Source organism: Parambassis ranga, chromosome 19 (genome assembly GCF_900634625.1).
Source record: "Parambassis ranga chromosome 19, fParRan2.1, whole genome shotgun sequence".
Taxonomy (NCBI): Eukaryota; Metazoa; Chordata; class Actinopteri; family Ambassidae; genus Parambassis; species Parambassis ranga.
The window spans coordinates 18,049,701-18,063,813 of NC_041039.1; the positions used below are offsets into that span (position 1 = coordinate 18,049,701).

Sequence of the window (14,113 nt, forward strand, 5' to 3'; positions counted from 1 at the left end):
CTGTAACACATAGAATTTCCACAGTAGTATCCATGAAGGCCTACTACTAACATTTCTCTATTTAGGTTAATGACATAAAGCGTTTGTAACTCTAACTGTCAGCCAAAGTGATCATGAGCTGTGAGAAGGGTCTGGGTATAAACAAACCACAGACTCACACACTCACACACACACGTCTGCCACAGTTGGCAAGACATGGAGAAATAATTGCTAGACTGCATTATAAACATTTTGTACCAGCTAAAGGCCCTCTGCAAATTCAATCAGTCTACTGACTCTGGGCACGGTGACAGAGAGAGGTTAAATGATCTTCTAATCAGAGCCATATGTCTCCACCACCAGTCTAGCCAGTCAAGAAACATCACCAAAGACTTGATATCGGGACACCACAGGCACACGGGAAAGCCCACAAAAATATGACAGTTATAAATGGATAACTGCTCCGTTAAATGTGTAGTTCTGCAGTCTGAACTGCACGTTTTAACAGACCACACTAATCTTTTGAATGTTTCGGCTCATTACAGTCCATGTGTGAATGTTGTTTTTTCTTTCCAGACAATGAGCGTCTTCTTTATTTATCTGCATCTTTTCAGTCTTTATATTCAGGATTCAGTTTTTCATAGAAACATACTTGAAAAAACATCGTATGTAGTAGTATGTAGTGGGCTATGAGCTTGCAGAGAACTTGCTTGGGTGGGTAATCCATCACAGTAAACACTGTGCCTGCTTTTATTTTTCTCTTGCAGGTTTGTGTTTGTGTGTAATCTGCACTTATATTGCCTCACCACAGTACAGCCTTGACATGAAGTAAAGCTTTATATTGCGATGGATTACCTACCTTCAATAAGTTTTCTGCAGGTGCAGTGCCTGAAAGATTGGAAAGACAATTTTCAAAAGTATAAACACAGCAAACCCTGGACAGTGATGCAAAGCGTCATGAACTAGCGCCTCTATTGTATCTGGCAGTGCATTTTGGTTCCTCCACTTAAGAATGTGGCAACACAATGGCAGATATCACAGCAACAACAAAGAGAGGAGATGTCTTTAATCTTATCTTTGTCTAGTGTAGTGTAAAGGGATAGAGATAACACGCCATATAAGGGATGAAGAATGCCCAAAATGAGAGCCAGACCACTACCAGGCACCGAGCCTGGCTGGCTGCAGCATAGCAAACTTCCCTGAGAAGCAGGCCCTCCTCTCCTCTCCACCTCCTAATCTACATTTGGGCTTTAACGAGAAACAGCAGCATGAGCTGACCATAGGTGGAGGAAATTAGAGTGGCCGAGGTCACATTCAAACCGTGTTAATCTTGTTGTTGTGTTGCGGGGGGTGCAGTACAGTTCCTTTGAAGCTCAACAAAGCCTGTCTTGCCACGTCTGTGTCAATCGGCAGAGGGCCACTTACACAGCCAGGCAGAGTGAGAGGGCTGCCCTGTGGGGCCTGAAGGGTGAAGACTCACTGTTTCTCAACACTACTTGTTAATGAAGATGCAATTTTATTGTAAGGTACCCTATTAAAACCTGCAAGTTTAATTACATGCGTGTAAATGAATGGCTAAATGTTTTGATTGATAATCCGGATGACCTTCACATACTGTGATTAAGCATGGCAATGAACTATGTTCTGTAGCCTACTATTCTAAATGGACAATTCATTTAGAGCAAGAGCTGTGTTTGCAGCACCTGTGTAGCTTTACCCTGCAAATACCTGTAAACACACAAATGCTGCATGTATATTACTGCATCATCAAGTTTTTGTCAGAAATGCTACAAGAAATAATTTAGTGCTATGTTTGCAATACAAGAGCATATAAACCATTTTTGGTGCCTGACGTCAATCGTTTATCACAAATGTTTGTAATAAAGTGTTACACAAACCACATATTATCCGGTGCTGGCAGTTTTGTTAAATATCTAAGCCATTAGAAAGATTTGTGCTTTCAGGCAACGCCCTCCTCTCCACCGGGGCAGCGTGGTGCATCCTGGGAGTCTGGAAATGTGCACTGGTGCTTTGCAAGCTGGGGCCCATTGTTGTGAGGTGAGAGCTGAGAGTCAGGTGTCATCTCCAGTTTGATTTCTGGAAAGATCTTCTCTGGGTATATGAGCTTCAGGTGTTCTTCAAACACCTCTTTAAGTTCCCCACATGTTACAGTGATTTCAGTGTTCGCCTATCGAGGGTGGAAGGGGAAGTAAAAGAGTTTGTTACCAGGTGTGGAGAAAAAACAAGATGCTGGTAAAAGGACGTTTTGTAAACAGTTACCTCACTGAGGACTGCAGAGTTTCCGAGGATGAGCCTGATGTCTGACACAAACTCTGCAGAGCTCTGGTAGCACAGACTTGGTTTAGCCTCCAGACGTTTTTTTACAGTGGAAAGATTCATTGGTCCCTTTATCGTCAGCCTGTCATTAACACATACCTACAGTATTTAGAAAGGGAGGGATAATAAAACAATAAAACTTCATGGGCAGATGTTGAAGTAAAATGATTAATATATTGTATTTATAAAGTATTGCATGTCAGCGCTGTGCACAGGAGGTAATGGATCTTTAATGAGTTTTATTATGTGCATGTGCAGCGTTCATTCTGTAGTCTGTATAATTCTCTATATGCACTTATTAAAAATAAGAAATAGTGCTGTACTGAAAACTGAAAAATATTACACGTAATTAAAATTACAGTAACTCCATGTGACGCTAATCCTGTGAACTTTTGCTCCCTGTTCAGTTGTGCTTCCAGACTCACCGAGGGAGATAAAGTCTCTTGAAAGCTTGAAGCCAGCTTGTTGCAAAACAAGTGCAACAACAGCCTCTCACACTTCTGCAGAGGAAGAATACAGTTAACAAAGGTCAACCAAGAAGATGGTTCTATCCAATAAAGAATTTAAGAGCACTTTTTAAGCATAGACACAAGAACAGAGTATTTCATACTCTGTCTATGCTCTTTAATTTATTTAAAGGTAGGGTAGGAGATTTCATTCTGATGCACTTCATCATTCATTTCATCATTTCTTCGTCAAATTAGTGTAACTTCTTTACAATCCGATAGCAACCGATTAGTTCGGCAGTTTCTCATTAAAACGAAGAATATGAATCATCTGTGGAAGCTATAAAACATAAAAACATCAGCCAATCCTCCGGGTGGACCCTGCGCGGAGTATTGGCTGGTTGTCACTCTCTTCCTGCTCTGTGCACCAGAGAGCTACGTGCATGATGGCCGAAGTCACAGACCGCAGCTCGTCTTCAGGTGATGTGCGTCCATGTGATTGGAGGCGTGGCTTCGGGGTGAGCTCCGAGAGAAAGGGGCGTGTCTTTACTTTGAAATCTGGCTGAGACTCACTGAGTTTTCAAAATCTCCTTCCCTACCTTTAATTTATTTAAATTTAGACCAATAAACATGGAGGTAGAGGACGCCAGCCTAGCCCATCTTGAACCAGGCTTCAGATAGAACAAGGCATAAAGGAGCAGGAGGCAGTTGTTTCGAAACATAGTACATATAGAGAGTATTTTTGTGTTGCAACTATGTTATAATTTAACCACACTTATTGTACTTCTACTAGTACAAAAATTCTCCAAAATAAAGCACTCACTCGTTTGTCCACAGGGGCAAATGCTCCTTCAAACTCTGTCTCCTTTTTGATGGTTTTGGCATCAGACTCGCAGTCATACTCCATCTCAGGCACTAGCAGGTCACGGCAGAAAGAGCAAAACCATTCCCCACTGAGAAGAGACAATCCAGAGACTCAATGAAAAAGCCAGTAAGCAGGAACATATATCAACAAGTGCTTAATGCTGCTGTCAGATGAAAACCTCACACCTCCCAAATGTGAAAATAACTTCTAGAAAACAGCCTGATTGTTGAGAGCTGGAGGGTTTCTATTTGTCATTCCACACAGGACCACAAGTCATTGATTCTTGTATAAACACACACAAGATGAAAAGACATGGGTTCTGGCATTTTCATGAGACTAGCAATAAATAAGTTTTGACAGAGCTTGCCTGGGAGATTTGAGGAGAGTTGGAACGTGGCACGTAAGATGAAAAACTCTGGGACACTTGTGGCAACACAACAGCTCTCCACCAGTCTGACATACAGCACACAAGAGTTCATTAGAGCCTTCCAGCCGCGCTTGATCTAGTTCTACCTGCTGTTCTTCTCCCACTGTACGGGTGTGACTGGAAGCTTTGCTCTTACTCTCGTCCCACAGACTGCTCGGAGGCTGTGAAGGGCTGCGTGGAGTTGGGACCCTGTTCCCTTCAGATGGTGAATTAATTTGGGGTTGGTCATCTGTGCTGTCAGGCAGGCTGGCTCTTTGATTGGCATGTGCCTGAAATACAAAGAACAGAGAGAAGAAAAACAGTAACTGCATGAAGCCCCGGGCTAACAGGGAGAACAGAATGCTGACTTAATAAGCAACAATTCTGCAACTGTGGGGACAACAACCCTTCACGTTTCCCTTAACTTTTGCTGTAAAATAGTTTAGATTATCTGACTAGGCTGTTGGCAGTTTGCTTCATGGCCTAACGTTTTTCACCTCAGTTGGTTGGCTGAATGGCTGAAATTAGGTCAATGTTCTATTCAGTCCCCACCTGGTAGAGGACCACCCTGTGACATTAGGTTTATGGCTTGATTCTGGAAAAGCAAATGGCTCTGATGAAGTGCAGGCCCTTGTAGGCTTCAGTTGTTTTATTGTCTGTCCTCACCATGACGTGCTCGTCTTTCAACAGCATGGCAAAGTGTTTTAGCACTTTCAGGAAAGTGAGCAGCTCCAGACATTTTAAGTGGAAAGATGGAGACTCGGGCCATTTTCCTTCCACAACCTGACGCACTCTTCCCCCATCTGTGCTCGGATGCATCTGTGTTCACAAGTCACTTTTCCTTGGGGAACTCATGCTGACAGGACATGAGAATTTCTACTGGGAGATCCAGCTGTACTTGCAGTGGAACTCTAAACTTGTTCTGACAAACAGGGTTCAGACAAAGCTGCATGAAGCAAGGTATCACAGCAGGGTGATGGAGCCCTGACTTTAACTTTTTTTCTGCATCATGCTAACATGTTAATTTTGTAATCACACTGAGCAGCGAGTGCCAAAGACATTTACCAAAGACGTATGGCCTTTACAAGGAATACACCCAGAAGCAGGATTTCTTGGAGGACAAGGGTTTACATATAAACCTGCCATCCAACATAACCTAAGTATAGAGAAATATTTCTGACAGACTGCATCGTAAGATTGATGGATGTGCATGATCTTGCATCAGCTGTTACTTGCAGCAATATAGGGTGCAGGTGCTGCAATCATATCACGTTTAAGAACCTTCTATTTTAAAATGATACAGATCTCATACCATACTGAGAAAAAATAGAAACATACATAACTGCTGTCATCATCTGGTTCATCTTTGATGACAATGACTGGCCCAGGAGAGGACCTTCGTCTCTTCTTGGCACCAGAAACCACAGCCTGGTGTGTTTCTGGAGTTCTCCAGGAATCAGTCCTATTGGAGACAATGTAAAAAAAAAACAATTAAAATGAAAAAAATACACTGAATACTGAATCTGTGATTATATAAATGTGTGTATGCACAGCTGCCTACCCTGGTTTTTCCTCCTGGGATACAGATAAATTCTGCTGTCCTTGCACTTAGGAGACATCATTTGGTATATTACTTGACATTTCCATACATATATTCTGCTAAAATATTGCTAAAAACACTGACAGAACAGGCCACATACCATTTCTGACTGCCAAAGAAGGCGGCAGGCTCCGAGGATAACCTGGCTTTGCCACATAAATAGGATCAGCTGAATCGTTCCTCCTGTTCACAGATGTGGGCTCAATCTAAACACAGCATATTGTACCATTTACTAAAAAAAGTAGATATCATGCAATGAAAGAAATCTACAATGACGTGGCTTACCGCCTGTTGTGACTGAGGCGACCTGATGCCACCAGTGATTGGCAGTGGTGTTACATGTGTATATAGAGGCGAGGAGGAAAACACATCTGTCGATTTGGCTTGGTAGCTGGAGCTGCTTCCCATCCCCCTCAGATACTGCTAAAATGAACAAGGAAAATACTGAAAGCAGGAGAACAGGCTGCTATCATTTTAATGCCACATTTCCTGTGTGTCTCTGCATGTGTTGATGGAGGCGGAGATGAAAAGGTGCACTTTTATTATACGGCCCCTGGCTGTGTGGGTGATGCTTCAAGAAAAGAGGAACAAATATGGCATGGCCTAAGAAGACCAATGAAGACATGGCTGCATGTCTCTAGGAGAGTTTACCTCTTCCACAAGATGAATAAGGATCTCAGTGGTCACCATTTAATGTAGATTGTATGATTGTTGCTGTGGACCAACGCCTGAATGCCCAAGATGCTAACTTCTACTGAAACGCACTCAGTGGAGCGGGTGTGTGAAAGTAGAAGCAGACTAAATGAAAGAATTCCTCCTAACTAAAGCCAAAAAGATTGCACTAAAGATTGTAATCTGAAAACAAATTACAACAAGCTTTGCACAATATACACGAGTTCTAGTGAAAACACTTTTTATGCAGCTGTAACAGCTTGCTCACATCCCTGTGACACAACGTATGCGCACACGTCACACAACACTATTGTCCTGAGAATGATCCAGTACCTTATAGCCGGGAACCAAAACACTCGGGAACTAGACTAAACAACTTGAAAGATAAGATGTTATCAAGCCCCTCGTGTGGAACTTCGGATCCTTTGTCACACACGTGTCACATGTTGGCCCCCACAGCACCACAGACTTAGATGATATACTTTATGATTTTGAGTCATAAGCTCATCCAAGACTAAAATCTGTCCTGACAAGGAAAGACATAAATTGCCCAAGATGTGAAGGCTGTCAGCTCTATTTAGGACAATGCCATCTGCTGTCTGTGCTTGTTAAGAGGGCTTGTCAGTAAAACAGGCACATGCGCACTCAACACAGTAAAGCACAGTAACTTGGGGAGAAACTCCAGGCTTCTGTAAACTGCCAGTAGGGCTGACATGGTCAGGTGGAAGCTCCTGAGGTTTACAAACCTGCACGGGTCTTGGAACACTTCGCTGCAGACGGACACTCTGGTACCATGTCCAGGGTGGAGGAGGTGGCTGCGGCTGCCAGTGGGCCTGCGGGTTTAGTTTCTCCACTTGCATCTGGAGCTGGGCCAGTGTGCTGTGGGGAGCTCCCAGGGCAAAGCTGTGGGGTGAGCCTGAGGGGCCTTGTGAAGGGTGAGGGAGCTGGTGAGGGATACCCTGAAAACTGCCCAGCTGGTGGCCTGGTACGCTCTCCACCACTAAAGAGCCTGAGGGGACATACACACACAGAGTCGTGACAAGCATAGCAAGTGGTGATAAAAACCAAGAAAAATACAGAAAGAAGCAACATACACAGCCCTTTGTTAATCTCAGTTAATCTGAAGTAATCTCTTTTAAATGATAGTTAGTCTGTAAAACATAGAAAACATGTCCATCAGAAGTGGAATGTGAAAGGAGGCATCAAATTGCTTCTTATAATGTTCCAAAACTATAGGCTTAAATTTACAATGATGTAAACTGACAAGTGAATCCCCTCAACTGGATCTAGACAATGTCTGGAATAAAAGTAATCCTGCCAACATTTCTTGCAATCTGTTGACTGATTTAGATGAATCTCACATTTCAGGCGCAGATGAATTGCAGCTGCTGTAAATGCCAAGCATTGTGTCCTGCTGTTAAGCTGTGCCCACTGAATCCTGCAGTTTTACCCATAATTCAGCATTCTTCATCCAAGTGATATCACTTCCAACAATTGGTTATCCCTCATGTTTGTTTAATAACTCCTCTATTTGTGCAAGTGTAGCCACAATCTCCTGGCAGGAGAGTGTTCTTAGGTGCAAAAACAGTGTGAATGAATATCTATATTTGCAGTGCGTTGCATTAGCTCATTTCTTTCTGTCTTACCCAGATCAACATTTGAGGCCCAGTAAGAGGCTCGGCACTGGAAGCGTACAGTGCTCTGCGGTACAAATGAGGCACTGCATTTTGCCCGCAGGAGGTTCCCAATTTGAAACAGAATCTGCAACAGAAGGGATATCATTAATAATTTTCAGGGGAGGACACTTGTGTTTTACAAATAGCATATGTTCCCACTTCATCACATCCAAGGCTCCTGACTGGCCTTTCAGGGCAGAGCTGAGAAAACCAGATGATTGCACGGGCCTCACCAAACGTTTACAGTACAAGAGAGCTGTGCCTCCATTCCTGGCTGTGGCCCATTTGGTGAAGTTGATGACATGATCCAGGTGTCCGGACAGATAGCCAATGTCCTCCTGTTGTTTTCGCAAGACGCTCTCATGATCCTTTGTTACAGACTGGAAACAAGAGTTTTTATTCTGATAGACACACCACAAGAAACTACAGTGCTACAGCATGTGGTTAAATTGTGTTGGTCATACCTCCAGTTGATTAAGTAGCATCTTTCCCTTCTTGTTTATCTCCAGAATCAAACTACAGATGGACTTCTTTATTTCATTATGAACAGATGTACGGTTCTGCTCAACCAGAAGAAGTCTGCAGAGCATAACGGTTCAACTGTCACACAAATGATCTCTCATGTCAAAAAAGAGGCACGCTGCTCTGCAAAACACATCAAGACATCCTATAACAACTGCACGGTTAGCCAATAAAACACACACCCATTGGTTATGGAGTTCGACACCTCTTCAATCAGCTTCTTTTTATCTTTCAGCTGCTGGGTCAAATTCTCCATGTGCTGTTTGTGATTTTTATAGGCGTCTTCAAGAAACTGGTAACTACAGCAAAAACATGTTAGTGTCAATATGCACATAATGGAATATTAGTAAATCTCTTTTGCCACACTGAAGCATAAATTGTGATGTTACTTGTGATCTTTGTGCTTGACGAGTTGGCAGTCGCGACAGGTAAGTAGGTCGCAGGTCTCACAGAACAGTTTGAGTGGCTCTTGTTTGTGGACGTCACAGAACATCGGTCTCTGAGTCGACACACCGTGGACCTCTGGATAAAAAACATCAACAAAAAGCTCATCTTTTGCATCGTTTATTTAAAGGGATGCAAAACTACAGCACTATGCTGCACCCTGTATGGATGTTTAGCTCTTGCTTTTGCCATGGAAACAGAACAAGTGTTTCACAGAAAACAGGTTATGATACCTTGTGATGCTTCTGTCTTCTGCCTAATAGTGTGGTCTTTGGTAAATTTGACTCTCTGATGGGCCTCCACACAGGTGGCACACAGGTACTCCACACAGTCAACACAAAACCCAGCAGCCTCTGTGTTGTCATCACAGGTCATACAGAGCTACAGGTGAGATGAGAGGAGGTCAAACACATTGCACTATAACACACTGAATGCCCAGGTGTGATTTCATACTGTGTTCCCAGTACAAACCCCCCAGGGCTTACAGTATGCTGACCCTGCTAATCATGGAGTAGATGTTGCAGCCATTACCCTAGAAACTAGTAACAAGGCTGCCCCCCTATGGTAATGTATTTTGTCACCAACCTGAACCGTCCTCTCCACTGTGCTGCTGGGAGCCTCCACCGAGTCCTTCACAAAGACGTTATCCATCACATCTACCTCCATACACTCCTGCCTGCACACCGGACAGCGGATCACATTCACTGCAATCAAACAGGAACACACACACACACACATTAATCCAAACCAATGGTAATACTCACTGATGTGTTGACGACCCCTGCATTTAGTAACAGTCCATACAGCTGTGCGTAAAATGCATTAAGCTTTTTCTTCACTGCACAAATTGTGATCATTGATAATCGATCATCCCCGGCCATTGTTTGTAAACACAGTGACTCACGTGGTTTGGTGGCGCCGTCAACCTGGCAGTTCGGCGGCTCTGTCATGGCCAAATTCCTCGAGGGTGAGGGTAGACATTTCTTGCAGAAAGAGTGCAGACACGGCAGAAGTTTGGGCTCTCGGCTGTGAAAGTTGAGATGGCAAGCGGGGCAAGTGTCCAGGTAATTACGGTCGGATGCACCGGACCTCTTCTCCTCCTCCTCCTCCTCCAGCACTGGCAGGCTCTCTGCTTCGTTCTCAACGATGATGACAGCTGTATCCCCAGACTCCTGCTTCCCTGCACATCCCTCCATCGTCGGTGTACTTTTATCTTCCAAGGCTCTGTTTCTCTGAGATGTACCCACACATGTGAGCAGAGCTGGATCAAAAGAGTCATAAGAGCATCCTCTCACAGCCGCGTCATCCTCCTCCTCCTCCTCCTCCTCACTTCACACTTCACCATAAATAATCGTTATGTTTATATGATGCATTTTCCACAGCGCAGCGTCTGTGAGAATAAATCTGTAGCACCACAGATGAGACGCGCTTCCTCTGCGCTAGGGTGTTTGCACGCTCGCGTGCCGCAGATGTTGCTCAAACGCGCTGGTTGCGGCACGAGAGGGGTGGGGTCACCGTCCTGATAGGAGAGACAAACTCCACCGAGCAGGAGCTAATGTTTACCTGATCCGTCACTGAGGAAACACCTGTCTTCATACTGTGGCGCAGCTCTTAAAGGCTTTTTATAAAAACTGTCAATATTATTAAATCTACTGCTCTATTGCTATTTTCCTGCAAAGGAATAGTGAAAGAATAAGAATAAGAATTATAGCCTACATCTAGTATTGGAATATTATTTGGAAATACAAATAATACATACTAATGGAATGAAACAACATTGATCCACTTTACCATAATAGAGTGTTGAACTGGTTAAGCCACTCACTCTTTGCGCAGGAGATAAAGCCTGAAGGCTCAACGGTCAAGGCTACAAACTGTATTAACACTTAGAGAGACGAGTAAGCAGTTCAGTGATCCACAGTTGCACACACATGAATCTGACAGCAGAGAACCACAGCGTTCCTCTCAGTGACGGGAATCATATTCCACTCCTGGGACTGGGCACCTATGGGGACCCTCGAACGGTGAGTGTTTGGAGACATTACCACAAACCAGGACACAACCAAGTCAAATGATTTTCTGTGGATTCCCAACAGACTCCCAGAGGGACGGCACTCGAGTGTGTGAAGCAGGCCATAGATGTAGGCTACAGGCACTTTGATGGGGCACTAGTGTATTTCAATGAACACGAGGTGGGTCAAGCTATTAGAGAGAAGATTGCTGATGGAACTGTTAGAAGAGAGGACATCTTCTACTGCGGAAAGGTACAACACATGCCGGAATGTGTCCATTTGTTCCAATGACCTGTGAATGTGTGAGCACTTGTCTACAACTCTGTACTTTGAAACATAAAGCGCTGCTCGTCTTCACTACATATTGATTTTCCCGTCTCAGCTCTGGAACACCTTCCATCCACCAGAGTTGGTCCGACCAGCCCTGGAGAGGACACTGAAAGCCTTGAAACTGGACTATGTGGACCTCTACATTGTTGAGCTCCCTATGGCCTTCAAGGTTTGGATACAGTTTACATGCACTGCATTAGTGAGCTCAGCTATTCAGTGAGGACAACAGAAGAAATCTTCCAACAATATACTTAGTTGTGAAATAGCTGCATAACAGATGTGGCTCATGTTTAGTTTAACTCTTGTTTAAAGTTTTGCAGATGCAATCAGTTGTTCTGGTTGCTTATTTTTTATTTTTTTTAGCCTGGAAAGGAATTCTATCCAAAAGACAAAAATGGAAAATATCTCTACCACCACACAGACCTCTGTGCAACATGGGAGGTAAGTTCTCCCAACAAAACGTCTGCAGCACATTGTAGACACGTTTACTATCAGAGTAGACAAAATAGAAATACACGTGAATCTGTGCCATATATGAATGTCTTTCAATTTGCCCTAAATTTAGTAGAACAGACACGACCTTTAGGACAGGCTCGATATCAATAGTGCCTTTGAATTCATATTATAATCAGGAATGGACAGGCAATCTGGCGTACCGAGCGATGGAACATTTTTGGGCCACGGATGTCATCATTTGAAAAAAAAAAGTATATTATAAATATTCCGAACATTGAACGTTTCTTTCTAATGCTATATATAATGCTATATATATCCTAATAACGCAAAAGATAAAACACACAAAATGTCCCAGCAGTAAGCAAAAGATGCAACATTTTTTCCTCAATCAAAAAAGTTGTTTGAAGATTAGGTCAGGGTACTTTCATTTTATTTTATAGGGAAATAGTTTTAAGGCTGCTGCCAGGCAGTGTCATACAATGACTAGCAAGGCGCGCCACAGGCTAGGGTGTAGTGTCTTGCCCAAGGACACACAACATTGACTTAGGGAGGAGTTGGGATCGAACCACCAACCTTCCGGCTATTGGACAACCCATTGATCATTATAATTTATATTATTATAATTATTATTTACTGTATAGGTCTTCCTGTCCATGCACATTTAACAGACCTTTTATTGTGTGGTACATAATACAGATCCAAAGAATAATATTGGCCTTGGACATCTCTTCAGGGATGTAAAACTTTTCATCTCCACAGGCTTTGGAGGCTTGCAAAGACGCAGGACTGGTTAAGTCCCTGGGAGTCTCCAACTTCAACCGCAGACAGCTGGAGCTGCTCCTGAATAAACCTGGCCTCAAGCACAAGCCTGTGTCCAACCAGGTGACCAAGGCTTGTTTCTTTTGAACCACAGAAAGCAAATGATGGAAGATTGATAATAAATAAATCTGTGAGCTAAATCTGTGAAATAAGAGCACAGAACACTGGTTAGAGTTTACTTTCTAATGATGTTTCCTTCTTACATATCTGTAGGTTGAATGCCATCCATATTTCACACAAACTAAACTTCTCGAATATTGTCGTCAGAATGACATCGTGGTTGTTGGCTATTGTCCAATTGGCTCCTCTAGAGATGCATCCTGGTATGTAGGATTCCACTAGCACCTATAGGCTACATTTAGCTATACACTAGCAGCCAGAAGTTTGGACACACCATCATTGAATGAGAAGCTGTGTCCAAACTTCCAACTTGCAGAGTATGAATTATGAAAGCTAAGGTAAATGACCCTCCTCCTCTACTTCCTATCTGATTAGGGTCAATGTGAAATGTCCTCCTCTGCTGGAGGATGAGCTTCTCACATCCATTGGGAAGAAGTACAATAAGAGCAGTGCCCAGGTGGCTCTGCGCTTCAATGTGCAGAGAGGAGTTGTGGTGATTCCAAAGAGCTTCAGCCCCGAGAGGATCAAACATAACTTTCAGGTATATTACCAGAAGAATTTTTGTCGGGATGTGCGTCATGTCTCTTATTTCAATAAAATATGAACTATTTATTTCGTCCAGATATTTGATTTTTCACTCACTGAGGAAGAAATGAAAGCCGTCGAGGCGCTGAACAAAAACATTCGCTTTGTGGAGCTGCTCATGTAAGTAGGAGCTTTTCAAATTTTGTAACAGTGTTTTCATAAAAGTTCAATAAATACTGATCATAATGCTGAATAATAATACATTTTTGTTTTGATACAGGTGGAGTGACCATCCAGAGTACCCCTTTCATGATGAATATTGAGCTTTATAAATTTCTCTGATCTTATTTTTATTGTTCAGACTTTTTCTCACATTAAACACTAGAGGGCTGTAGCTAACAATGAATGAAAAGAGGAAGTAAAGGAAGGTTTAGGGAAGACCTAAGTGGAAGTGCTGCCCTGATGCAGACTGTGGAAGTTGTTTTAAAACATCTAACTTTCAGGCTCATGAAGCATGTGATGCAATTAAATAAAAGGTTTCAGACACAATACATCATGTGGATTATATCATTTCTGGTGTACAGACTACAAAAAAAAAAAAACTCAAACTCAAAATCTCAAAAAAAAAACTCAAAATCATTTTAAAAGAATCAGAAGCCAGCTTTTGTAGGAGATTCCATGCAGTGGGGGGGGGGGGGGGGGGGCAGCAGAATGAATAGCCTTCTTCGCCAGCTCAGACCGAACCTTTGGAACAGACAATAAGAACAAGCAATGGGAACGGAGGCTGTAGGAACCTACACTTTACTGGGAAATAAGCATGCCTAAGCAGGTGGAAGCTGACCCAGTATGATCAGGTGCCAACGCTTTACAACCAGATGACAAGAAAGTCCAGATAACACAAGCG

General features: G+C 43.0%; 2 protein-coding genes across 2 annotated transcripts; one reads left to right on the top strand and one right to left on the bottom strand.

Moving 5' to 3' along the window:
* Window positions 1–1,747: 1,747 nt before the first annotated feature.
* LOC114452134 (E3 ubiquitin-protein ligase TRIM33-like) lies at window positions 1,748–10,178 on the bottom strand. Its single transcript, XM_028431271.1, has 18 exons — window positions 9,852–10,178; window positions 9,533–9,651; window positions 9,181–9,328; window positions 8,893–9,025; window positions 8,686–8,802; window positions 8,446–8,560; window positions 8,215–8,361; window positions 7,952–8,066; window positions 7,052–7,314; window positions 5,919–6,056; window positions 5,734–5,839; window positions 5,595–5,640; window positions 5,372–5,495; window positions 3,995–4,323; window positions 3,586–3,715; window positions 2,742–2,816; window positions 2,260–2,415; window positions 1,748–2,167 (listed from the first exon to the last, which is right to left on the bottom strand). Exons 1-18 carry the CDS (start codon window positions 10,141–10,143, stop codon window positions 1,940–1,942), a joined length of 2,781 nt encoding a protein of 926 aa, XP_028287072.1. The 5' UTR covers window positions 10,144–10,178; the 3' UTR covers window positions 1,748–1,939.
* Window positions 10,179–10,729: 551 nt separating this feature from the next.
* LOC114452191 (3-oxo-5-beta-steroid 4-dehydrogenase-like) lies at window positions 10,730–13,760 on the top strand. Its single transcript, XM_028431364.1, has 9 exons — window positions 10,730–10,971; window positions 11,044–11,211; window positions 11,342–11,458; window positions 11,653–11,730; window positions 12,505–12,627; window positions 12,778–12,887; window positions 13,060–13,225; window positions 13,307–13,389; window positions 13,490–13,760. The coding sequence occupies exons 1-9, from the start codon at window positions 10,879–10,881 to the stop codon at window positions 13,530–13,532; spliced, it is 981 nt and encodes a 326-aa protein (XP_028287165.1). The 5' UTR covers window positions 10,730–10,878; the 3' UTR covers window positions 13,533–13,760.
* The last annotated feature ends 353 nt before the right edge of the window (window positions 13,761–14,113 follow it).

Coding starts and splice junctions, on each gene's coding strand:
- LOC114452134 (XM_028431271.1), bottom strand. CDS start 10,143: ATGGAGGGATGTGCAGGGAAGCAGGAGTCTGGGGATACAGCTGTCATC. Junction 8,362..8,445: donor TGCTACTTAATCAACTGGAG/GTATGACCAACA, acceptor TCTTGTTTCCAG/TCTGTAACAAAGGATCATGA. Junction 2,168..2,259: donor ACTCTGCAGTCCTCAGTGAG/GTAACTGTTTAC, acceptor CACCCTCGATAG/GCGAACACTGAAATCACTGT.
- LOC114452191 (XM_028431364.1), top strand. CDS start 10,879: ATGAATCTGACAGCAGAGAACCACAGCGTTCCTCTCAGTGACGGGAAT. Junction 12,888..13,059: donor TCCTCTAGAGATGCATCCTG/GTATGTAGGATT, acceptor CTATCTGATTAG/GGTCAATGTGAAATGTCCTC. Junction 13,226..13,306: donor GGATCAAACATAACTTTCAG/GTATATTACCAG, acceptor TATTTCGTCCAG/ATATTTGATTTTTCACTCAC.